Raw genomic sequence first — 25,937 nt, forward strand, 5'->3', positions numbered from 1 at the left:
AAAAAAGTCCAACCCGGCCCCACGGTCTCTTTTTTTCCCGCGTTTTTTTTTTTTTTTTTTTTTTGGGCTTTTTCAGACGGGGTCTCTCTGTAGCCCCAGCTGTCCTGGAACTCACTACGTAGACAAGGCTGGCCTTGAATTCACAGAGATCCGCTTGCCTCTGCTAGGATTAAAGGTGTGCACCACCATGCCCGGTTAAACGATTTTTATTTTTTAATTACACATATGTTTGTATGTGTGGCACATACATAGGACTGCAGGTGCCTGTGGAGGCTAAAGACAACCTGGAATCTTAGGCAATTGTAAAGCCACCTGACATGGGTGCTAGGAACCAAGCTTAGGTCCCCTGCAAGAGCAGTATGAGGTCTTAACTGGCAAACCATTTCTCCAGCTTCCAAGTACTTCTTATGTAAACAAAATGCAGCTGATGCACAAGGGTAGATCACCAGCAGCCCGGGGCTTGGTCCTCACCTACCCCTGTCCCCACCCTAGGTAAGTACCATAACAACAGACATAGGTGAGAAAATCAGAGCCAAGAAGGAAGTTTCTGGGCCTGAGGCCCCTGAAGTCCAGGAGGAGATCCTGCCTCCTTGAACATATCATGCCTTCAGTGTCACAACAAGCTTTGAGAACTTGTCCTTCCCAGCCAATAGCCATTTATGACCCCTACAACTGCATCCTCAGAACCCGCTGCAGAGGCTCCTAACACCCAGGACCCTGAGACCTGGAGCTACAGATAGGTGGACACTTCCCACATTCACCACCAGACACATGGTCAAGGGCTCTTCCTCCACTGCAGCAAGGAGGACACAGGACCTGTCTGTGAAGCTGCCCCACTTTCTAGGCATGCAGTAAACTGAGATTCAGAGGCATCCCACAGCTACATGTATGTGCGAACTGGTTTAACATAGCCTGGGGCTCCTTCCAGTGGCTCATCACAGGTTAACGCTATTACTGACTCCAGCTACAACACAGAGTGATAGAAGTGAGGAAGGCATCCTGAGGGCCAGGACACAGGGAGTCAGATCCCCAGCCACCTGTCCCAGCTCTCTGTGCACACACCCACCCACAGGTTCAGGCTCACACCCTGGAAGATGAACAAAGCATCTCCAACTCACATCTGTGGTTCTGGTTGGCAAACTCTGCCCTGAGTCACAAGAGGAAGGAGCTCCAGCTGAGGTGACATATACACTTAAACCATTTCATCTGGGAGGATGGTCACCTGAAGGGGATACATTCTGCCCCCAGGTCATATCTGCTTCTGGACTTTGCACTTGGGGGGGTTGGATAACTGGGGACTACTCTGTCAGGCTGCTTTCTTTTTAGTTACTAGGGTCTACCTCACTCACACAGGCTAGGTAGAGCAAGGTAGACACACTTGGAGGGGTCCCCTTCAGCCCTGCCACAGTCCCACTCAGAGAAGACAGACTCACTACACCAGGCATGCTAGAGCAGGCAAGCTGTGCCATGAGGCTTTGTATAAGCAGGCCACCCTCTCTACCTTGTTGGGAATAGCCACCATGGAGGATGACAGCATAGGACTCTGGTTGCACCTGAACTTCAAAAAACACAAGTAACTTTTGACTACAAGCACATTCCAATAATGCATTAATAGACATTAACAATAAGCATTAAAGTTACTTGATTTCAGGACTGAAGAGATGGCTCAGCAGTTAAGAGCACTGGCTACTCTTGCAGAAGACCCAGGTCCCAGCACCCACATTATGGCTAATAAATGTCTGTAACTCCAGTTCCAGGGATTCCAACACCCTCTTCTGGTCTCTGTGGGCATTGTAACACGTGTAACATACACACAGGCAAAAAAACATTCATACTTTTTTTTTTTTTTTGGTCTTTTTTGAGACAGGGTCTCCCTGTAGCCCCAGCTGTCCTAGAACTCACTATGTAGAGCAGGCTGGCCTTGAACTTACAGAAATCCGCCTGCCTCTGCCTCCCAAGTGCTGGGACTACAGGCGTGCACCACCACACCCAGCTCATACATATATTTTAAAACTTACTATATTTCCTGCAATGCATAGGCACACTGTATCTTATCCAACAGCCATTACAGTGCAACACTGGTACCCAGAACCCTCCAGTAGACTGTGAGTCACAGGAGCCACATGCAGAGGTGAGCTCTTGTGATTCCACTCATCCAACCGGGTGTCATAAACTAACCTGTGGTGCTGCAATGGGTAACACAGTAAGAGCAAGGAGAATGAGAGGACTTTGGGGATGCTGGCCAACTGGGTGGGTATAGGTTAGCTCACCGCTGCTACACCCAAACTGGAAGTCTGAAAACAACAGACTGCTTTATCTGGAACCAGAAATGCAAAATCCAGGTATAGCAGGCCTTGCTTCCTCCTGAGGCTTTAGGGGAGGCTCTTCCTGGCCCTTTGGCTCCTGATAGCCCCTGGCTGGTGCTAATGGCCTTTCCAGGATGATTCACTTTAATGACATCTGCAAAAACCTTGTTTCCACATAAGGTCCCATTCACAAGTATCAGGGTTAAGATGTGGGTATATCTTGGGAGGCAGGGGCAGTATTTATTCCACAACACATGCCATTTCCAGGGTGTGGTTCACATTAAGACCACAGGGCTCCCCTGCAGGACTGTGCACATATATGTCACTAAAAGTGACCAACAGTGTCCCAAACTGCTGAGCCCAGGAAAAAGGCAGGCATGCGTCACAGCCTGCCAGCCACTGCACTGGCCTAGAAAGGAAGCCACACTTCACCAGCGAACCCTACTCAAGAGGGGTTCCATTGCCATTATAACCTCCCTGTCAATTTGTGCACAGAGGTATGTATGACAGCCAGTGTGCCTGGCCAGGTCTGAGCCTGTAGAACTCTGGGGTGTTACTTACCACAAACCCAATGCTTCTCCTCCAGGAAATTCCCCTAAGTGCTGAGTGGTCAGGCAAAACAGCACAAGGGCAGTGAGGTAGAGGCTGAGGGCCATAGCACAGAGAAGGGCAGGTAGCCAGGCTGTCTTACCCATCACTTGACATGAACAGAATGCACCAGGGGCCATCAACATGGCTCCACTGCACCACAGGTGCCCAGAGTTGGACCCATAAGCCCTGGGACATCTCAACATTTTCAGAGGAGATGAGAGAGGGGCTGGCTATGGGTCATGTGACTGTACTTACTCATTTGACATCCTCTGCCCCAGGCTTGGAAGGATGTAAGATGAACAGCAGCCCATATCTGTGAGAGAGCAGTGACAGGCAGATCCTCAAATCAAGTGAGGGCTGACAGGGCAATGTGTGACAGCAAATGTGTATTTAATCAAGCCGCCTCCACTGCCACCTCAACAGATAAGGAGGGCACAGGGCGTGGCCCCTCCTTCAAAGGGAATGGGCTTCAGAAGGCTTAGGGTTGAGTGAAACTAAAGACATGGAACTAGACACACTGCACAGCTGGCAAACTCTGGGCTCCAGCACTGAGCCTGTAGAACATACACAACATGCCCCTCTAGAGGGAACTGGGTGAGGAGCGCACAGGCCTGCTTAGTACAAGTTTTGCAACTTCCTGGGAATCTATAATTATTTCAAACTTACACAAAATAAAAAACCCCACACATCAACAGAGTGAAAGGCAACTTTAAAACAGAACAGAAATGCAAATCATAGCGCTCGAGAATGATAGGCAGGAAACAAAGAATTACAACTCACCCACACACAAAAAAAACAAGGTGATAAGAGCAATGCCTTCAGCTGACATTTCCCTAAAGAAGGTAAGAAAATGGTTGATAAATATACAAAGAGGTGTTCAAGACTCCAATGGGACATCACTTCCCACCGTTGAGGAAAAAAACAGAAAATAGGGGTTGGGGAGATGGCTCAGTGGGTAAGAGCGCTTGCTGCACAAGTATAAGGGCCTCAGTTTAGATCACAGCACTCATGGGAAAAAGCTAGGAGTGGCTGTCTGTGTGCCTGTATCTATAGTGCTGTTTGGGAGGTGGAGCTAGGAAGATCACTGGATCTTGCTGATAGCAGTCTAGCTCCAGATTCAACGAGACTCTGTCTCAAGGAAATAAGGCAGAGAGTGCTAGTGCAGGACATTCAATGCCTTGTGTGTGTCACATACATACATACATACATACATACATACACACACACACACACACACACACACACACACACAGAAAAAACAAAAACCAGAAAGTAACAAGTCCTGGCAAGGATGCAGAGAGACTGGAATCCTTGGTACACTGCTGTTGGGATATAAAATGGTATTACCACTATGCCTTTTATGGAAGGTCCTCATAAAAATCATGCACAGCCAGGCATGGTGGCCTTTAATCCCAGTACTCGGGAGGCAGACACAGGTGGATCTCTTTGAGTTCCTGGTTTACAGGTGGGGTTACAGGGAGACTCTGTCTCAAAAACAAAGACAAAGAAAAAAAAAGTTAAGCATAAGGATTGGCAAGATGACTTAGCAGAAGAAAGTGCTTAATGTAAAGGTAAAAAGAGAGAACCAATTCTGCAAAGCTGTCCTCTGACCTCCACATGTGTGACATGGCATGCACCCCTCCATCATTATACATTCACACACACACACAACAAAATTAAGCACAGAACTATCATGTGATCTATCAGTTCCACATCCTAGTAAATACCCAAAAGAAAATGCTAGATTTTTCTTTTGTATGAGACAAGGTGTCCCTATAGCCCCAGCTGTCCTAGAACTCACTATGTAGACCAAGCTGGCCTCAAACTCAGAGATCTTACTGCCTCTGCTTCCCAAATGCCGGGACTAAAGGCATATGCCACCATGACTGGCCCGAAAGCAAGATCTTAAGTGTCATTTGAACACCCACAATCATAGCAGCATTATTCACCCACTCAAGGGTCAAGAGACAAAACATGGTCTATCCACACAATAGGCCTCATTAAGATATGGATGGACCTTACAGACAATGTGCAAAGTGAAGTGAGTCAGTCACAAAAAGACAAATATCAAGGGAATGGGGACATAGTTCAGTTGGTAGAGTGATTGCCTAGCATACACAAAGCCCAGGGTTTGAGCGATCACTCTAACACTGATGGTACAGGCCAGCAATTCAATCACAACACTAATGAAGTAGAGGTAGGAAGATCAAAAGTTCAAGATCATCCTCAGATTCGCTGCTGTTTAAGATCAGTCTTAAACAGTCATACCCACAAAGACAGAAAATAAAGTGGTGGCTCCCTGGGGCTGAAGGAGGAAGAAAGAAAGCTCTGAGTATAGTTTCACTTTTGCAAGACAGAAAAAATTCTGGACATTGGTTGTACAACATTAAGAATACACCAGCGAGGGGTGGTGGTGGATGCCTGTAATCCCAGGTAAGAAAGGAGGATCAAAAATTCAAAGCATGGGCTGGCAAGATGGCTTAGTGGGTAAAGGCACTTGCTGCTAAGCCTGATGACCTGAGTTCGATCCCCTGATCCCATACCATGGAAGGAGATAACCGACTCCTGCGAGTTGTCCTCTGACCTCCACATGTGCTGCTGTGGCATGCATGCTCACATACGTATACACATACAAAAAAAAAAAAAATTAAAACCTAGAGCTGGGCCCAGTGGTGCATGCCTTTAATTCCAGCACTCGGAGGCAGAGGGAGGCGGATCTCTGTAGAGATCAAGGCCAGTCTTGTCTATATAGTGAGTTCTAGGCAAGCTGGAGCTATGGAGAGACCATCTCAAAAAGACCAAAAAAGACAAAGACAAAAAAATAAAGCCTGCTTCAGCTATATAGCCAAGTTCAAGGCTAGCCTGGGCAATTTACCAATAATCTGACTCAAAAATTAAAAGGGGTAGGCATGGTAGAGCACCTCTCTAGTACATAGGAAGCCTTGGGTTCAATTCCCATTAAGGGGTAGAGGGGTGGGAAGTCAATGTGTATGAACCTTAAGACAGCAAGACAGCAAATCTTTTTTTTTGTTTTTTTGAGGCAGGGTCTCCTGTAGCTCCAGCTGGCCTGGAACTTGCTCTGTAGACCACGAAAGTTTTAAAGATCTGCCTGCCTCTGCCTGGGATTAAAGGCGTGTGCTACTTTGCTGGCATCAAATCTGATATTATGTGCTTTTACTATAATTTAAAATTTTTTTAATCCCCCAATTTTTTTTTTTAAATTTTAAAAACTGCTCACTATCAGTGGCACATACCTTTAATCCCAGCAGAGGCAGAGGCAAGCAGATCTCTATGAGTTCAGGCCAGCCTGGTCTACACAGCAAATTCTAGGCCAGCCAGGCTAATGAAACCCTGTCTCAAAAAGCAAACAAAAAACTTGCTCACTGGGCTGGAGGGATAGCGCAGCTGTTAAAGGCTAAGGCTAACAACCAAAATGTAAAAAAAAAAAAAATTGCTCACTGTTCTAGACTGACAGTTCCACATTCCCATCTTTACAAGCAGCTGCCATGTGCCAGGTTTCATGCTAAGTACCAAGGATACACAGGTTGCCCTAGCAGGTGCTTCAAAAAAAAAAAAAAAAACAGGTTATAGTCAGTGCAAATGTGACAAAGGCAACAGAGAACAAAAGGGAGAGAAGCCTGCTTTAGATGCAGTGGCCAGAGAGTTTAAACTGAGACCTACTGTATGAGAAAGGGTACAATCTAAGGAACAGAGCAGCCTAGATCAAGAAGGGATGAGCTAGAGGGAACAGGCCTCAGGGTGGATATGGTCCTCACAGCCTCACTCTGTACTGTGACCTCTGCCTAGGGGCTGCCAGGACCCCATTTTTCAGGTCTCTACACCCTGTTGGGCATAGGGCTGCTTTATGGGCTGGAAAGAAAAGAAGACTTCCTATAGGGAAATGAAAACCACAGGTGCTCACCAGAATACAGCAGAAGCAAAGGGCCACTGGAGTAATCAGAGGACCCTCCCTTGCAGCTATCCCATATCCCCAGGCCTCCAGCATTCCCCAACAGCACCCTCAGGCTGTGGTCTGTGGTGCCATGTTACTAGGGCAGGACACAGTCCCACACTTACTTGAAGTCCCTCCTCTCTTGAGGTGGTCTCTGGTGGCTTTTCCCAAAATGGGCCTGTAGGAATGCCCTACATTTATAGACACTGCAAACATACACTCTGCCACGTTGCCCACCACCATTTGCTCTAGACTCAAACAGTCTCTTGGCAAGTTCTCAGAACACTCTACTTCCTACTGCCCATACACATGACCATGACTTACCAGCTGACCTCACCCCTTCCATGTCCCACTGTCATTTCTTACCTAAGAATAGGACAAAGGCCTGGGCCCCCAGGTGGCCCTACAGGGCCTGAGCTTTATTAGGGACCTAGCCTGCCCTACCCATAGCAACTACCTCATTGCCTAGTCAGTTGCAGTCCTGCTGAGGTGGCCAACAATGCCACCATCCAACCCTAGAGAGCCTACGACAAACCCCAGAGAGCCAGAGGCAGTCAGGATAAGCTCACATTCAGTTCCCAGGGACACCTCACAGTGGCTGGTGGTCTCAGATGGTATTTTAGTTCAAAAGGGCCCTGGCTCCAGAACAGCTCACAAAAGGCTCCTGTTGCAGTACTAGAACACCACGAAGTCAAACCATGAGTCTGCCACTGTCCAGAAGTGATTCTCCCCCAGAAAAGCAGCACCAAGAAATCAGTTAACTACAAATGAGCCCACAGACAAAAGGCAAGTACAAGATGAGTTTCTTTTGGCTTAGAGGTTTTTTTTTAATTTTATGTGTACGAGTGAGTGTACTGCCTGCATGTATGCGAGTGCACCCATGTCATGCAGTTTTGTTTGAGTCAGGGTCTTGTATAGCTCAGGCTAGTCTCAAAATCACTATGTCCTTGAACTTCAGATTCTCCTACCTTCACCTCCTGAGTCCTGGGACAGTTCTACGCCAGCACATCCAGTTGTATGTGGTGCTGCAGACTGCACCCAGGGCTTCACAAATGCTAGGCAATAACTCTACTAAAGCAGCTATATCCCCAGACCTTTGCAGTTTTTAGCATTATTGGGAAAGATTAGTATATATATATTTTTTTTTCTTTTTTTCTTTTTTTGGTCTTTTTGAGACAGGGTTTCCCTGTAGCCCCAGCTGTCCTGGAACTCACTACGTAGACCAGGCTGGCCTTGAACTCACAGAGATCCGCCTGCCTCTGCCTCCTGAGTGCAGGGATTAAAGGCGTGCACCACCACACCTTTATTAAAAGCCTGTTTCCTAAAAGGCACATTCAGTGCTATATATTAACTTTCGGCAGATGAGAAAACCAGCACAGATAGGCCTCAGACCCTGTCCAAGACCCTGGCTGGTCTAGTGCTTAGTGCTGAGAATTCCCAGCCTACAACCACTGCCTGTCCAACCTGCCTAGGAAGGGTAAGGATCCCTTAGCTCTGGAGTCCTTGGCTTCCTGAGGTTCTTTCTACATAAAGCCCAAACTCAAAGCCAACTCATGTGCTTGTGCATGACTTCCATGCTCCATACCATATTCTAAACTACTACAGCGTTCCAAACATACATTTTCTTTGTCATTTGCCTAGCTGTGGACCTTGTGCTAGTCACACTGAGTACAAATGTGCCCCCTGAACCTGTAGGGTTCCTCACACAGAGCCAATAACAGGTGCTGCCTGTTTCTAGAGGGAAGGAAATTCTCTTATGCACCTATGTTCTGCAGGCAGACCTCAGAGCCTGCCACAGGGTAGATGCACAATTTTTTTAAAAAGTTGTTTAGCCAGGCGTGATGGCACACACCTTTAATCCCAGCACTGGGGAGGCAGAGGCAGGTGGATCTCTGTGAGTTCAAGGCCAGCCTGGTCTACATAGTGAGTTCCAGGACAGCTGGAGCTACAGAGACCCTGTCTCAAAAAGACCAAAAAAAAAAAAGTTGTTTAATAGTAATCAATCAAGTAATCAACTGTATTAACCAGAGGTTTAAAAAAACAAAAAAAAGATGCAATGGTATTTAAGGGAAGAGATGAACTTATTCTTTTATTTATTTATTTTTTGTCTTTTTGAGACAGTGTCTCCCTGTAGCTCCAGCTGGCCTGGAACTCCCTATGTAGACCAGGCTGGGCTTAAACTCAGAGATCGACCTGCCTCTTCCTCCTGAGTGCTGGGATTAAAGGCATGCACCACCATGCCTAGCTGGAACTTTTTTTTTTTTTTTCTTGTCTTTTTGAGACAGGGTCTCCCTGTAGCTCCAGCTGTCCTGGAACTCACTACGTAGACCAGGCTGGCTTCGAACTCACAGAGATCCGCCTGCTTCTGCCTCCTGAAGTGCTGGGATTGGCACTTGCCACCATGCCTGGCCAGGAACTTATTCTTTTAAAAGAAGCCAACTCTGGGCTGGAGAGATGGCTGAGTCATTAAGAGCACTTGCTGTTCTTGCAAAGGACCAGTGTTTGGTTCCCAGAATCCACATGGCAGCTAACAACCATCTAAAAAAAAGATAATCATCATCATCATCATCCAAGGCTGGGCGTGGTGGCACACTCCTTTAATCCCAGCACTCGGGAGGCAGAGGCAGGCGGATCTCGGTGAGTTTAAATCCAGCCTGGTCTACACAGTGAGTTCCAGAACAGCTGGGGCTACAGGGAGACCCTGTCTCAAAAAGATCAAAAAAAAAAAAAAAAAAAAAAAAAAAAAAAAAGACAAGGATGAAAAAACAAAAACCCAACAATGTTTGACACAGCTCCAGCACTTTACAGTGGCCACTTCAGATCACAGATGCAGACCATATATACAGGAGATGTCACTTCCAAGGGAGCTAAGCTGCCTCCCAGCAGCAAGGAACAGACTTCAACTTTCACTGTCTGTTGCATTTTCAAGGGTCTGGAAAAACCTAAATGTAAGTTCTACAGCAACAGCCTGATTTTTGTGTTCTTCCTAATCCTTAAACACAATACAGTGTTTATCAGCCAACTCTAAACCAGAAGGAAAAAAAGGTAAAGAACAGTTACAAAACAGACTAAGACCAAGGAATTCACATAAATAATTCACTGACTCAAAAAGAACACAATGTGTACACAGGCAGAGAGAGACCCAAAGGCAGGCAACTAAATGAAATGTAACCCTTCTCAACCTTGCCCATTTTGTTTTGAGACAGGGTCTCCCTGTAGTCCCAGCTGTTCTGGAACTCACTAAGAAGACCAGGTCAGCTCTGACCTCAAGACATCTGCCTGACTCTACCTGGGATTAAAGGCATGATACCACACTATGCCTGGTTCAATCTTATGCATTTTTAAAGGCACAAACTGCTCTGGCCTGACTTGTTGCTTATTGTGTTTGGATGTGCATTCTAAATTCAATTAGGAGGTAAGAGAAAAGATACTTGTAACTGCCACCATGGCTGGATGACTCCCACTGAGAAGGGAGACAGACACTCTCACTGAAAGCACAAACTGTGCCATTTTAACTGTTAAAATAGCTACGTTTGGTAATGCAGGCCTTCCCAGCACAGGGAGGCTGAGACAGGATAAATTCAAAGTCAGCCTGGGCTATCCCAGTGAGACCATGTCTCGAAACGCCAAAGCCTGGGGGTGTAGTCAGTGTAATATGCTTGCCTAGCATGTGTAATCCCTGAGTTCGATCCTCACCACGAAAGTAAAATAAAAAACTGTTAAGATCTCCCGATCTCTTGCTGAGGAGCTAAGAACTATCAATTGTTGCTGGTAGAAGGGGCATCATTTTCTCTAACGGTGTAGTCACTGGGGGGCTAGATGGGAAGGAGTTCAGAGGGAAAGGAAGGGGGCACAACACAGGGGAATGGGGGCTGAATATGAATCACAATACATTGAGTATGAGTATGAAACTGTCAAAAGGAAAATCTGGGATTAAAAAGAGTAATGTAGAACGCCACGGCCTCCCTGGGCCCTTTGCACAGTGAGGACCCGCGCCGCAGCCCTGGAGCCCAGCAGCCGCAACTCCTCACCTGGCGCGCGGTCGGCCCGGCCCCGTTCAGCAGCGGCGTCCCTTCGTCGGGCCGCGCGGTCCTCCGCAGCAGCGGTGCCGCCTCCTCATCGTCGTGATCGCGGCCCGACCACGACACCTTCTTGGAGACGTTGGCCATGCTCCACCCTGGACCCGACACTCCGGGAAGCGCCGGGAACCCGACTGTGTTCCCGTGACCAGTACGGGCGTTCACGTGATCCACCACCTGCGCCCACGTGACTGCCGACCGCGCTCCGCGAGGGCCTTGCGCGGTAGGTCTCCTGGGAGTTGTGGTCCGCTGGTCCTCGCGGGCCTCGGTAAGGACTCTAGATTCCATGCGCTATTGCTGTGTCGTCGCTGAGTGTGGTGACCCAGACTGCCAAGAAGAATGAGCTCGAGGCTCTCCCGAGGCTATCCCAAGTCGGAGGCCCAGTCTCCAAAGTGATGTAGGGAAAAAGAAACTTGCTGTAAAGGTTCTGGAATACGCCACTTCAGTCAAGCTGGTGTCAGGTGCCTCCGGGGCCAGGCGCGCCAGAAAGTCTCTCCCCCTCCCCCCTCCCCCTTTCCTCTCCCTCCTCTCTCTCTCTCTCTCTCTCTCTCTCTCTCTCCTCAGAGGAGACTAACAAAGCGCTTGGGTCTGGTTTTGGCTAGCCATAGTTTACATGGCAACAATATTACAGCAAGGTTGTTTCCCAAATGTGGTCATCATACTGCTGTTATATCAACAAAGGAGATGCATCCTGAAATAGTAGGGACATGAATTGGTGCCAGCAACTTCAGGGACTTTAAAATCTAACTGTAATCATCAAGGGTGTAACTTTACAGAGAAAGAAGGGAAATGGTATAACGTTAACAACTGGCCTTGGCCTTCTGAGCAGTGGCATGACATTTGCTTTACAAAAGATGACAGAAAAGGAGCCAGTATGAAGGTGTCCATCCACTTTCTGATGGAAATTGGAACAGTGTGAAAACTATATTTGGCAGAAATATTGGAAAGGTTGGGGGCTAACCTGTGCAACATAGGAAGACCCTATATTAAAAAATAATTAAAATTAAATTCAGAATCTTAATAGTGACTGAGTCACATCTAAGAAAATTAACATAACACATCTAGGATATATCTCCTAGATGTGTGTGTGTGTGTGTGTGTGTGTGTGTGTGTATGTCTGTGCACTGTAGTATATTTATGTTGCAACTTTGTTTTAATTTTTTTAATACTTATTTTGGGGGGGGTCTTTTGAGACAGCATCTCCCTGTAGCCCCAGCTGTCCTGGAACTCACTATGTAGACCAGGCTGGCCTTGAACTCACAGAGATTCACCTGCCTCTGCCTCCCGAGTGCTGGGATTAAAGGCATGTGCCACCACGCCCGGCCTCAAAACTAAGAATCTTTAAAAAGTGTTGTTGTTGTTGTTTTCCATTAGGTGCATCCTTGTCGCCCTCTTTTGTACTGCTGAGCATTGAGGTTGGAAGTAAAGCTGGCTTGTATAAGGTCCCTAGGAGCAGGTGGGGGTTGAACTTAGATCTGTTTAGTTTTGAAATTCCTTGGTCACAGTTGCTTTGAGACTAGAAAAGACAAGCAAGCCCTTTGCCCCCCCTCCCATAGGTTCAGAGGCAGAACAGCCCCTCTCCTCTGGCTCTTCAGGGGTAGGGACCATTTCTCTTGACAAACAATAGAAGGTGCATGTTGTCAGTTGAACTGAGTGCACGGGTTTGGGTCTTGCTGGATGATAAGATTTGGGGCCAGATGGGATTGTCATATGTCGATTCTGAATAAAAATCACCAATACCACTTAATTGAAAGCAGCAAGGTAAAGTTTAATTACGGCCGACCGGGCTGTTTATATCGGGAATAGAAACAGCAGGGAACACCAGTCAACCAGAATATTTATAGGATTACAGAAAGCAAGATTCAAACAGAACATCTGTGGGCCAATCAGGTTTACACAACACAGCAAAATTCAAACACAGAAAACCTTGAATTTACCAATCAACTACTTGTTATTGCACGGGAGTGGACTTGGGTAAGTGAAGTAGGTTTACAGAAGCGAGATAAGCAGTTAGTCAAGTGCAGGCCTAGATTAGAACATCCTGTGGTATGCGGGCAGGCCATTTCTCGGAATTCAAAGTTATTTCTCCCTTCTAGGTATCTTTCATAAGTAGGGTAAAGGGCATTTCTCCTGAAATGGCTGCTTTGGGCAAAATGGAGTAACTTAGGTTAGTTTAGCTGAGATAGTTCAGGGATGGGCAGAAGACTAAGCAGAGTAGAGACACTGGGCATAGCAGGGCACACAGGAGGGGACATGAAGAGAATAGTCATAGGGTGAAGGGTCATGCCTAGAAGGATGGACGATCTCTGTGACCAAGCACAATGGAGCCATATCTCACAGCTCCTGACAGACCAGGACCATCAACTCACTTGTCTTTTTTTTTTTTTTTTAATTTTTTGATCTTTTTGAGACAGGGTCTCCTTGTAGCCCCAGCTGTCCTGGAACTATGTAGACCAGGCTGGCCTTGAACTCTCGGAGATCCACCTGCCTCTGCCTCCCAAGTGCTGGGACTATAGGCATGCACCACCACACCCGGCTCTTGTCTTCTTTCTATTGATTTTTTTATGGTATTAGGAGTTGAACTCAGAGCCTCATTCATGCCAGGAAAGTGCTCCACTACTAAACCACTCCCCAGTTCTTGTGAGAAGAGAGATGGACAGGATTGAACAATTGGGGAGGGGAGAACCTACAGCTTATAGTTGGAACTGACTCCCTCCAGGACCAGGAATATAACAATGTAATAGATATGGTTAAAGTAAGAATCTGGTGGTATTAGAGGGGATAGGGTTCATACTTCTAAATGTACATGGTGACTGTTGCTGACCCCACTTGGATGGTGAGTTGTGTAGATATGTTCAGACTGACTGGCTTCCAAACCTGACAGGCTTCCTACATCTGCCTGTCCCAGATCTCCACCTATCCTTGGCCTCTGACCATGTTGTCTAGACATTGCCCCAACACTGCTAACTGACCCCATCTAAGCCCTTCTACCTTCCTGGAGCAACCTTGATGTCATGAAGCATCCTGGATGCAGCATCCCACAGTGCCGTAAGATTCACATCTGCTGAATTCCCAAGTTCTGCAGTGATCACTGTGATATCTTGGTGTGCCCCCTCCGCCGGGCCATTTTGAACACTTGAAAATTGGGAAGAAACACTATAGAAACTCTGCCCTGCCCTGCAGTTGATGTTTTCTTGTTCTAGCTCTGATTTCATGGGCCTAAGGGCACTTCTTATTGTTTTGGTCTCATATCTGAAGTTGAAAGCAAGAATTTTATAGTCAAACCATTACCTGATGCTAAGGGTCTTGCGCAGGACAACTATCCCAGGGACCACACTGTTCTTCAGCAATTACTAGATCACTGGTCTTTCCAGAACAAAGATATTACTCTGTACCTTCCTTGGAGGCAGACTGGAATAATGGTCCCAAAAAAGCATCAGGGGAGGCAAGAAAGGGAATTTGGGGAGGAAGGGCTCTCAACTGGGTGCACTTGCAACCAGGAGCTCAGGTCCTGGGGAAGCAGAAGACAGTGGGTGATTCAGGGGCACGGCACATGGCATCCACGGGGGTTTCCAGTTCTAAAATACTCTGTGACTCAGGAACATGTGATGTTGTACAGGACTATTCTCCGAGCCAAACTGCTACCATCTTATCAGATCAGCCCTGTCCACTTGCAAAAGATTGCCGCACCTGGGCCTGTGGACTGCTGACATTTCTTCAGAGAAGGAGAGGATGGAGAGGGTCACTGGATTCTCTCCTGAGTATCTAGCCATTCCTACCAACAGGTTGTATGCACTTCTGTCCTAATTGCTCAAAGTCTTTGGGAGGTCTCCAGTATATAGGCTGGGAAAGACTAGAGGAAAGGGAGTCCATCTTTGTAGCTATAGGGAAGCCATCATCCATGCTGAGTGAAGAGTTATCAGTTTGATTGCTTTGGAGTCATCCAAGCTCATGTCAGTAATCCCTCATCCGTGCTCTGTAAGTAAGCCCAATAATTTGTTCCCCAGGTGGAACTTTGGTGGAATCAAACTTTGATTTGCCACTGGGACTTTTGGGGGGTGGGTGGGCATTGTGGGCTGTTGTGGGAGGCCAACTTTAGCTGAATGCCTAGAGAGCTAGCCCACCAAGATTGGAGAGATGCTAAGAGACTCAAAGGATTTAGGTCTGGGGATGTAGCTTAGTTGGTAGAGTGCTGCCTAATATGTATGATACCCTTATGTGCACACTTGTAATCCCAGGACTAGGGAATAGGACTAGGATCAAGAGTACAAGGTCAGCCTGGACAACATGAAACCTAGTCTCAAAAATAAAAAGTTCCACCAGGTGTAGTAGCGCATGCCTTTAATCCCAGCACTTGGGAGGCAGAGGCAGGCAGATCTTTGTGAGTTCGAGGCTAGCTTGGTCTACATAGTGAGTTCCAGGACAGCTGGGGCTACAGGGAGACCCTGTCTCAAAAAGACAAAAAATAAAATAAAATAAATAAAAAGTTCCAGGTATGGTGGTATACATATTTAATCCCAGCACTTGGGAGACAGAGGCAGGTGGATCTCTGGGAATTTGAGGCCAGCTTAGGCCAGCTGGGGCTACAAAGAGAACCTGTCTCAAAAACAAAAAAACTAAAACCCCAAACAAAACAAAAACAAATGGCAAAGCCTGAAACACTAAGAAGATGAATAAGAGGCTATGGCTGGGCATGAGATAACAGAACCAACCAGATACAAGGAGGGACAAGGCTGTGGCCCAGGGGCAGCAGAATGTCCTCCCTCCCCAAGACCTTGAAAAACACTTTAAGGCACTATTGTCCTTTCATATATCCTTTCTTCTAATGTAATTGTTTTTCTTTTTTTTTTCTTTTCGCTCTCTTTTTTTTGAGACAGTGTCTCCCTGTAGCCCCAGCAGGCCTGGAACTCACTATGTAGACCAGGCTGGCCTTGAACTCACAGAGATCCACCTGCCTCTGCCTCCCAAGTGCTGGGACTACAGACGTGCACCACCACCATGCCTGGCTTTTTTTTTTTTTTGGTTCTTTTTGAGACAGGGTCTCCCTGTAACCCCAACTGGCCTGGGACTCACTCACTATGTAGACCAGCATAGTCCTGAACTCACAGAGATCCGCCTACCTCTGCCTCTGGAGTGCTGGGCTTAAAGGTGTGGCTGCTTCTAATATAACCAATTGTAAGAGATACCATCTAAGAAATCCTCCACTTATTTCAGAAAGGAGACCCTAGAAGATCCCCTAGTAAAGGAGTTACCTAACATGAACTAAGAACAATTGCAGCTGTTTCTTGATAGCTTAAGAAACAAAGAGAGCTTAGTATAATTAATAGCACAATGGACACCTGCATGGTCTGAGGACAGCACACTGGACAAGTGACTAACAGCTAGCAGACAAAGTAAAAAACAAAGCAGGAATCAGTGATGGACAAAGGGGCTTCAACCACCATTAACTCAGTGGGCTGCACACCCCCAGCACATCATCATCTCTGGGTGGGCTGGGGGATATGTCAAGAGTGTGCCAGGCCACTCAGTGACTAAGCCAGCTATAGGAGAACTGACCAATCTCATGGGGATCACCTCAGCCTTTGTTCAGTGTCTGCTATAGCCCAAAAACCCCATAGATGGGGCTGGAGAGATGGGCTCAGTGGCTGTTCTTGCAGAAGACTTGGGTTTGATTTCCAGCACCCACATGGTGGCTAACAATTGTCTGTAACTCCAATTTCAGGGGATCTGATGCCCTCCTCTGTCCTTGGGTACTGCATGACACAGGTGCACTTACACACATGCAAGCAATACATTCATACACACAAATTTTTTTTTGTCTTTTTGAGACAGGGTCTCCCTGTAACCCCAGCTGTCCTGGAACTCACTATGTAGACCAGGTTGGCCTTGAACTTACAAAGATCTCTGCCTCCCAAGTGCTGGGATTAAAGGCATGGGCCACCACACCCAGCACACATAAAATTTTTTATTTTCAACAGCTTTTTTCTCTCCTTAGAAACCCCTTGCATTCTGGGGAATTTTTCTCAGTTTTCCTTAATTTCTCTTTTGCTCTCTTTATTTTACTTTTTTTGAGACAGGGTCTCCTTGTAGCCCCAGCTAGACCCAGGCTAGTCTTGCTCTCACAGAGATCAGCCTGCTCTGTCTCCTGAGTGTACCATCATGCTTCAAAGTTTTCTTTTATTTCTCTTAAGAAGCTTGCTTCTGCTTTGCTTACTCCCACAAATGTTCAAATCATCATCTTCACTGGTATGAGACAGCAAACTTGATGGCCACTGTCTCAGGTTGGCCTTACATTTTTGTAAATTTATTTTTATGTGTAGTCATGTTTCGCCTGTGTGTATGTAAATGCACCACATGTGTGCCTGGTACCAAAGGAGGCCAGAAGAGGGCATTGGATCTCCTGGAACTGGAGTTATAGAAGGTTGTGAGCCACCATGTGGGTGCTAGGAACTGAACCTGGGCTCTCTGCAAGAGTAACAAGTACTCTAAGTGGCTAAGCCAGTTATCTCTCCAGCTCTCAGGTTTTTTATTTTATTTTATTTTTTTGGTCTTTTTGAGACAGGGTCTTTCTGTAGCCCCAGTTGTCCTGGAACTCACTATGTAGACCAGGCTGGCCTTGAATTCATAGAGATCTGCCTGCCTCTGCCTCCCAAGTGCTGGAATTAAAGGCATGCGCCACCATGTCCAGCTATTTTTTTTTAAACAACATCTCACTGTATAGCCCAGGTTGGCCTTGAATTCATAGTCCTCCAGCCTTTCAGTGATAGATCACCTGGCTTTCACAGTGACATTTTATGGACTGCACCTTCATAGCCATGGCCTCCTTGTTTGCAGTATGCTGTTCTCTCACCAGGGCTGAACTGGTAGAGGGGCAGAGCCTCTCATTTCAAGGCATCTTTGCATCCAGAAAGCAGTCAGAAGGATCAAAGGTCAGTTCCGGGGCCCCTTTTCCTTCAAGCTAGAGAGGCAGCATTTATACCATTGTTACCTCCTCCCCAGATTACTGAAACTTTTCCTGTGGACAGTGGATGTTCCAACAGCTCTCTCGTGGAAAGGGTTTAAAATTCTGTTTTCTTGCCCTCTTTCCCAGAAGCCTTAGGGATTCCCTCAAGATGAGCTGGTCAGTCTTGTTCTGTTGTCCTATGGTAGCTGCTGAGGCCGTCAGAGTTGCCATTAAAGACACTCTAGCAACGCTTTTATACCAACTTTATGAGGTGTAATTTTCATAATATAACATTTTCAAATGGACAGTTCAAAGATTTCTAATAAATGTGTTGAGCTATATAACTAGAACAATCTAGTTTTAGGGCACTTCACTTGTCAACCGCCCCCTAACAACCCCAATCTGCTTTCTGTCTGTGGAGTTGCCTATCCTGGACAATTTCGATAAATATATGTCTAGCTTCTGACTTCCAGCACAATGTTTTCCATGTTTATCTGTGTTGTGGCGTGTGTCTGTGCCTCATTCCTTTTTGTGGCTGAATGATACTCCAGTTTGTTTATCCATTCTTCAGCTGATAGACATTTTGATTCTTGTGAATAAAGCTGCTATGAGCATTCTCATATGCCCAGCCCAAACTGTTTTTTAAAGTTGCTGCACTATTTTACATTCCCACTATCCATACACAAAGGTTTCTCCTTTTTCAATATCCTTGACAGCATTTTGTGTTGTGTATTTTGACAAGCTTTTCTTTGGATTCCAAATCAGAGCCATTAAAAAATGCACTGACAATTAGAATAGGCATTTTTACTTTTAGTTTCAGTATGATTAAAATTTAACACTATGCCGGGCGTGGTGGTGCATGCCTTTAATCCCAGCACTTGGGAGGCAGAGGCAGGCAGATCTCTGAGTTCAAGATTACCCTGGTCTACATAGTGAGTGAGTCCCAGGCCAGCTGGGGTTACAGGGAGACCCTGTCTCAAAAAGAACCAAAAAAAAAAAAAAAAAAAAAAAGCAGGGCGTGGTGGTGGTGCATGCCTGTAGTCCCAGCACTTGGGAGGCAGAGGCCTGCGGATCTCCGTGAGTTCAAGGCCAGCTTGGTCTACATAGTGAGCATAGTGAGTTCCAGGACAGCTGGGGCTACAGGGAGACCCTGTTTCAAAAAGACCAAAAAAAAAACAAACAAAAAAAAAAACAAAAAAACACTAAAGCAAACATCTTACCCCAGTAAACAAAAACCCCAATAAAACTAAAAAAGAATGCCACAGAATAGAAAGTCACAATCTAGGGCCTCCTCTATCTCCACTGCAGGTTTCCTATCTGCTCCCCCACGCCCCTGCAGCAGGTGTGTCCACGCCTACATTAGAGTGCAGGTGCATATACCCAGGGGAGTGTTTTGGAATGTACTAATGCATAGGCTTGTTCCTCTTGTGTGCCCTGAGCATGATGCAGCCCCCACGTGGGACAGCCTCATGCACAGTGTTCCAGGCAGGTGCAGTTGGCCCTCTGTACAAATCCACCTACTGACATGGCATTGGCCAGTGTCAGAATGGCACCTGTTGGGAACTCTTTCCCAGTGGCGAGGTTTGCAACTTCCCTGGGGGTCAATGCCCGATCCCAGATGGCCAAGCCAGACATGCTCCCTACAAAGGCCTCGGAGCTGTCAAACTCACCCCCCACAGTGTCTTGCTCCTGACCCAGCACAAGGGACCCTCCAGGAGGGATCTCATAGCCCTCCCTGAAGTGGGAGCCAGTGGCCACTAGTCTGCGGTCCATGTAGAGCCAGTACCTGCCCTCCATGGACGTCCAGATGATACAAATATGGTGCCACTGACTGTCCAGTAGTGGCTGCAGGGACAGCCCCCTGAAGGCAGGGCCTCCAATCACAAAGTGGATGGAGCCAGGGACCAGGGAGTCTCGGCCATGCAGTACCAGCTTGTTGTCATTGTCTTCGGTGGCATAGGAGAGAAGGGTGCCCAGGTGGCCGGAAGCCATGCGGACCCAGCTGCAGAAGGACAGGGCTCGTAGGGGTGCGAGGAAGCCAGGGCTAAGGAAGATCATGTTCTCAGTGGAGGCATTGGGGAAAATTAGAACTGGGCCCATGCTGCAAACTGGAAACAGAAGGAAGAGAATCAGCCCACTCTCCAGGGCAGTTCAGGAGCATCCTGCTGTAGGCCTGCCCCATGTTCTCAGGGTCTTGCCTCGAAGCCTTTCCTTTGCCCTCACAATCTGATCACCCTTGTTCCACAGGTAGGATGCATGAAGTGGATGTGTCCCTGAGTTGTCTGTCTGCCTATGAACTGAGCTCAAGCTCCTTACCAGAGCTCAGGTGCCTCTGAGCTCCCCAAGGCTGTTGGAAATTATTGTCATAAATTTAATGACTTAAACCAGTCCTTTTGGAGATCAGAAACCTGAACTTGGTCTTGAAGACACATTGTTCCATGGTCAGGTTCTTCCAGAGGCCCAGGGAGAAACTATTTCATTCTCTTCTGGGCTGCTAGAGGCCCTGCAGGTCTTGACCTGTGGCCATCCCCCCATTGCCAGAGTATATCTCTCTGACTTCTGGTTCTGTCCTCAGATTTCCTTCAGCTCGCTCTCTCTCTCTCTCTCTCTCTCTCTCTCTCTCTCTCTCCCCTCCCCTCCTCTCCTCTCCTCTCCTCTCTCTCTCACCCCTGGTGACTATATGGTGTACAGCCTGATACTTTGGATGCATTCTGTAAGAAATAAATCATTATGTCCCATTTTCAGTATGAAGTATCTTTAGAGCTCATCAATGAATTTCAGATAAGCAGGAGGGACTAGGCCCCTGGTAGCTGACGCTTGATTGCCTAGACCCTTTTTAGTTTATCTTAAGGTTGGAAAAATCAGTCTGCTAAGTGACTGAGCCCAGTATCAGGAAAGGAAGGGGGTGTAGGGGGATGGTGGGATCTTGAGCCCTAGGGGGATGGAGACTTTGGGGCACTATGTTAGATAATTGGGAAAGACTGTACCTCCCTGAAGAACTCAGCTAGTGAGAATTCAAAGGGGTAGGGTAATGTGATTAGGGATAGAAAAATCAGCTTTGTGCTGAATTGGCACAACAGCCATTTTTGCCTTTTCCTTGGGCTGATGCCTAGTTTCTGCAGAACTATAAAATAAATTACTTCACTTCCACTACTCTGACTCTCCAGTACCCTTAATTTGAAGTAAAGATCATTGTTTCTCACAGTTTCTCCCCTTGAGGCTCCTGATTCACCCACTTCAACAGAGGCCCTTCTGCCATGTGGGTGACCTGACCTGCTGGGGACCTACAAACAGGCTATTACCTACAGGTTACAAGGTCGGGCCATCCTCTCTTCTGGGGTGGTGCATGTGACTTTTGGAGAGAAAGCTTTTGGGGGTGATGACACTATGACCTCAGGTATTGGTAGAGGGAAACCTGGAATTTGATGGGGAGGGAACAGGCTTATGTCACTTACTGTTTCCTGATCCCTGGTGGGTCCATGCCAACTGAGAAGTGTCCTTTGGGGCTGCCTGATGGCTGTTTGGGCCTTGGAATTTCTGCATCCCCTGGATATGGGCAGCAAAGTCCTGGGGGGAACTTCTGTGTTGGGGTGAAGGCCTGAGTGCCTGGCTGTCCCTCTGTAGCTGTAGAAAGCCTGGGCCCTGCTAAACAAGTTGTGTGGGGGTCAAAACTGGGGTTAGCCCCAGGGTTGCAGAGTCAGGGGTGGCCCTCTGCAGCTGCCCCTCTAGAGCAGCCAGCCTGGCACCCTGGCTATGGACTTCATGCATCAGGTTGACCAATGCGTCCTGCAGGGCTCCAGTGTCCAGGGCCAGGCTTGCAATGGCCTCCCTCTGTCCCTTTTTTTCTTTCTCCTGTTCCCACTGCCTGCTGTTTGTGCTCAGGGAAAGATCCAAAGCTTGAAGTTGGGCATCCATCTTCTGGCTCCTGTGTTGGGTCTTCCTCATCCAGGTCTTTAGATGGGCCATATCCCCTTGTATGGCAGCTTGAGACCGGTTCACTGCTAGAGCTATGGCCTGGTTCTCTTCTGCCAGGCTCTGGAAGCGGGCATCCACATTGTATGACACGTAGTTATTGGCAATGCTCTGCAGGTGTGTTAAGGTTACTTTTTGGAATCTCTGAAACTAACGAGAACACAACTGATAAGGGTATGGGGAAAGGCTTTCCTGCTCACACTTCAGAAGCACCTACTGTACCTCAAGCCCATGGTTGGCACTGTATATAGATTGACCAATTTGACCCTTGTCACCATGCTAGGACATGTGGGCAGATTACCCAAAGGGTACAGAGGAGGTAACAGTTCTCGGGCCACACAGCTGCATGGCATAGGATGTGGGCATCAGGCTCATGGCCCTGGCTCTAATGCTGCCCAAATCCCACACTCTGGAAGACCAAAGCAAGTTATTTCACTGCTATGATTCTCAGGACCATCCCTGTAAGTGGAAGGGCCTGCAGGAAGGGCTGTGTATGTGGTTTTTTTTTAATAGTACGAGGGATGAATCCAGGATTTTGTGCATTCTAGGCAAGCACTCTCCTACTGAGCTACAACTTTAGCGCACACCCCCGTTTTATTATTATTTTTTTTGAAACAGAGTCTCACTCTGTAGCCCAGGCTGTCTTGTAACTCACTATGTCACCCAGGCTAGCCATAAATTCACAGCAATCCTTCTCCAGCCTCCTGAGTGCTGGGATTACAGGTACACACCCCCATGTCTGGTTTTACCAGGATCAATACAAAAAGTGCTTGAGCTGGGGTAACATCTATAGACCCCATAGGAGCCTCAGGGCAGGGCATTCTTTCTGCTTTGAGCTATACTAGTATCCGCAAAGCTCCCAGACCTAGGGATGCTGTCCTGTACTATTACCCTCCTCCACTCCTCTATGTTCCTCAGACTTTCTAGAGACCCCTTCAAATCTCTTGCATCTCCATCCACACATCATCTGGCTCAACATTAGAGCAGAACCTAGTAAATACATCTATCATTTCCAATGATAGGTAAGAATACTGTCAGCTTCCAGCAAGGACCACAAACCAAGTGCTTGTGTCCACTGAGCACTGATGCTGGCAGCTGTCTCTGTGATATCCATCTATCTGCTACCAGTTTTATAAAACCAGTTGTCCAGGCATAGTGTACCTACCTGCTCTTCTAGTCGATGGAGCCTCTCAAAAAATGGTTTTCTTTGTCCAGCTGGCCCAGCTTCCTGCAATGGGGCCCCATGTACATATACAGGTAGAAAAATGAGGAGGAAAGATAGGGTCTTCTTCCCTAAGCAGCCCATGCTTAGAACTTGGGGCTCCAGACATCTCCACAGGCACAGGAACTAATGTTGGTCTCACACATCTGCTTCATCCTTCTGCTCCCTGTAGCTCAATACTTGAACAGTTTTCCTTCTTCCCTAGTCGGGTATCAGGTTTTCCCTGCCACCTTAATGAAAGGCATCTGCCTTCAATCCAGTGGGCTCTGAGAACCCAAGTTTCCCAGGGAAACAAGCTTTAAACAGCCACAAACAGTTTATTTCGGAAAATTATTCTAGTGGATGTGCACAAGGCTTTGTCTGGTTCATAGGCAGACAGGAGCTGATGATGGCTTTAACAGGAGCACATGGTCTCAAGTTCCCACCAAGAAGTCAAAGCAGGACAGGGGACTGAATATAGCCAGGAAGTTGTAAGAGCCAGTGTGCACTGCTGCCCCACATCACAGCCATGCACAGCCATATCCCTTGAGTCCCCCTTTCTCTTTCTTGGAAAGAGACTCCACCTTGGTAATGTGACTTTGACCTATTTTTTTTCCCAGGATGAATATGTATTTCCTCTCTCTCTCCCTCTCTCCCTCCCTCCCTCCCTCCCTTCCCCCCTCTTTCTATCTCTCTCTGAGAGACAGCCTCCCTGTAGCCCCCAGCTGGCCTGGAACCTGGAACTCACTATGTAGACCAGACCTTGAACTCACAGAGATCTGCCTGCCTCTGCCTCCTGACTGCTGGGATTAAAGGCATGCACCACCACGCCCAGCTGGCCCTGGTCCTTTTTTTTTTAACATTTAAAATTTTTTATTTATTTTTGGGGCTAGAGAAATGGCTCAGCACTGGCTGTTCTTGGTGAGGACCTGGGTTCTGTTCCCCCACATGGCAACTAACCATCTGTAACTCCAGTTCCAGGGGAATCAGATACCCTCTTCTGACCGCCTCAGGCATTTAATGACACAGGCACAGATACACACAGGCAATACATGTCATACACATAAAACAAAAATAAAATTTAAAAATAATGTAAATTTTTTTTAATTTTATGTGTATGAGTGCTTTGCCTGCATGTACCTAAGTATACCCATGTCATGGAATGCCTGCAGGGGCTAGAAGAGGGTGTTGGAGTCCCTGGAACTGGAGTTAAAAAGGGTTGTTAACCACCATGTGGGTGCTGGGAACTGAACCTGGGTCCTCTGTAATAGCAGCTAGTGCTCTAAGCCACTGAACCACCTCTTCAGCCTTCACAGTGTTCTTGAACATCTGGGTTCATGTGATCCTTCTACTTCAGTCCTCAGCTTGGACTACAGGTATGTGATGATTTAAAAAAAAAAAAACTAAGCCGGGCGTGGTGGCACACGCCTTTAATCCCAGCACTCTGGAGGCAGAGGCATGCAGATCTCTGTGAGTTCAAGCCCAGCCTGGTCTACATAGTGAGTTCCAGGCCAGATGGGGCTACTGGGAGACCCTGTCTCAAAAGAGGCCAAAAAAAAAAACTATAAAAATTTTGGACTTGCACTGGGGAACGTCTGGGGACACTGACCTGACACAGTGGGGGACTGTGTATATGGGTATATATACAAGATTGAGTATATGGATGGGTTCCAGAGAGGAGACTATGGGAGGGAGCTGGTGGGGACGGGGTTATAAAGATGATTCAGATTGTTTGAGATATTCTGTATAAAATACAACAAAATTTAATAAAAACATACCATATGAAAAAACTATAAAAATTCTACATGTTAGCTAGGTGTGGTGGTGCACGCCTGTAGTCCCAGCACTTGGGAGGCAGAGACAGGTGGATCTCTGTGAGTTCAAGGCCAGCCTGGTCTACATAGTGAGTTCCAGGACAGCTGGGGCTACAGGGAGACCTTGCTTCAAAAAGACAAAAAAAAAAATCCACATGTTATGGAGTAATAAGATATATTTTGGGGAGGCCTTGAACTCACAGAGATCCACCTGTCTCTGCCTCCCGGGTGCTGGGATTAAAGGCGTGCGCCACCATACCCAGTGTAATAAGATATTTTAATGTATACATTATGTATACATTTTGTAATGTTGAAATCAAGGTAAACAGATGTTTTTCCTGAGTAGTTTTTGTTTTTTGTTTTTTCAAGGCAGAGTCTTCCTGTAGCCCCATCCTGGAACTCACTATGTAGACCAGGTTAGCCTTGATCTCATAGAGATCCATCTGCCTCTGCCTCCCGAGTGCTGGGATTAAAGGCTGGAGAGATGGCTCAGTAGTTAAGAGCACTGGTTGCTCTTGCAGAGGACCTAGGTTTGATTCCCAGCACCCACATGGCAGCTAACAACTGCTTTTAATTCCAGTGCCAGGAGATCTGAAGCCCTCTTCTGACCTCTGAGGGCATTGCATGACATGAGTATACCTACCCACATGCAAGCAATACACCCATATAGACAAAATAAAATTTAAAAAAACCAACATCTTAGGGTAGTGAGAACACCACAGAGCAATAAAACATCTCTGAGCATCCCAAGGTTACATTTCAAGGTATATACCCAATAAGTAAAACAAAGGAAAACTTCAAATGTCCTAAGCTTATAAGGACATTATATAAGAAACACAGTTATAAGAATGTGGGAAGCGAGCACAGCCGAGCCAGCCAAAGATGGAGCCCTGGCTGGCTGCCAAACCTCGTGCTGTTTACTTCAACTCTTGGCTGATTGCCAAGGCTCGTGAATCCCGCTTGTTTACCCCAACTCTGAAGTATGGTGAGCCCAAAAACAGGTGCTGCCAGCCTGATGATCTTGCTACGTGGCTAATGAGCTGCACTCTGCCTGGCCGCTGCACGTGTGTGAGCTTTGA

The 25,937-nt window shown here is 47.0% G+C and overlaps 2 protein-coding genes across 4 annotated transcripts in view; both read right to left on the reverse strand.

The window, feature by feature from the left end:
- The window catches only part of Clcn7 (chloride voltage-gated channel 7), a 35,111-nt gene extending 24,018 nt beyond the window's left edge, over nt 1-11,093 (reverse strand). For 2 of the 3 annotated variants that reach the window (XM_029557774.1, XM_029557773.1), the window contains exon 1: nt 10,881-11,082. In XM_029557774.1, coding sequence (XP_029413634.1) covers nt 10,881-11,018 — 138 coding nt within the window. In that variant the 5' untranslated portion in view covers nt 11,019-11,082. Of the gene's footprint in view, nt 1-10,880 lie in introns of all 3 variants that reach the window. The other variant, XM_008856176.1, reaches the window with a different exon arrangement.
- An 8,245-nt stretch (nt 11,094-19,338) lies between these two features.
- On the reverse strand, nt 19,339-23,149 carry Ptx4 (pentraxin 4). Its single transcript, XM_008856264.1, is given in 3 exon segments — nt 19,339-19,979; nt 21,327-21,993; nt 23,009-23,149. Coding segments are annotated over 3 exon segments (1,449 nt in total).
- Between the last annotated feature and the right edge of the window lie 2,788 nt (nt 23,150-25,937).

Source organism: Nannospalax galili, unplaced genomic scaffold, assembly GCF_000622305.1.
Source record: "Nannospalax galili isolate Female #2095 unplaced genomic scaffold, S.galili_v1.0 scaffold668, whole genome shotgun sequence".
Classification (NCBI taxonomy): domain Eukaryota; kingdom Metazoa; phylum Chordata; class Mammalia; order Rodentia; family Spalacidae; genus Nannospalax; species Nannospalax galili.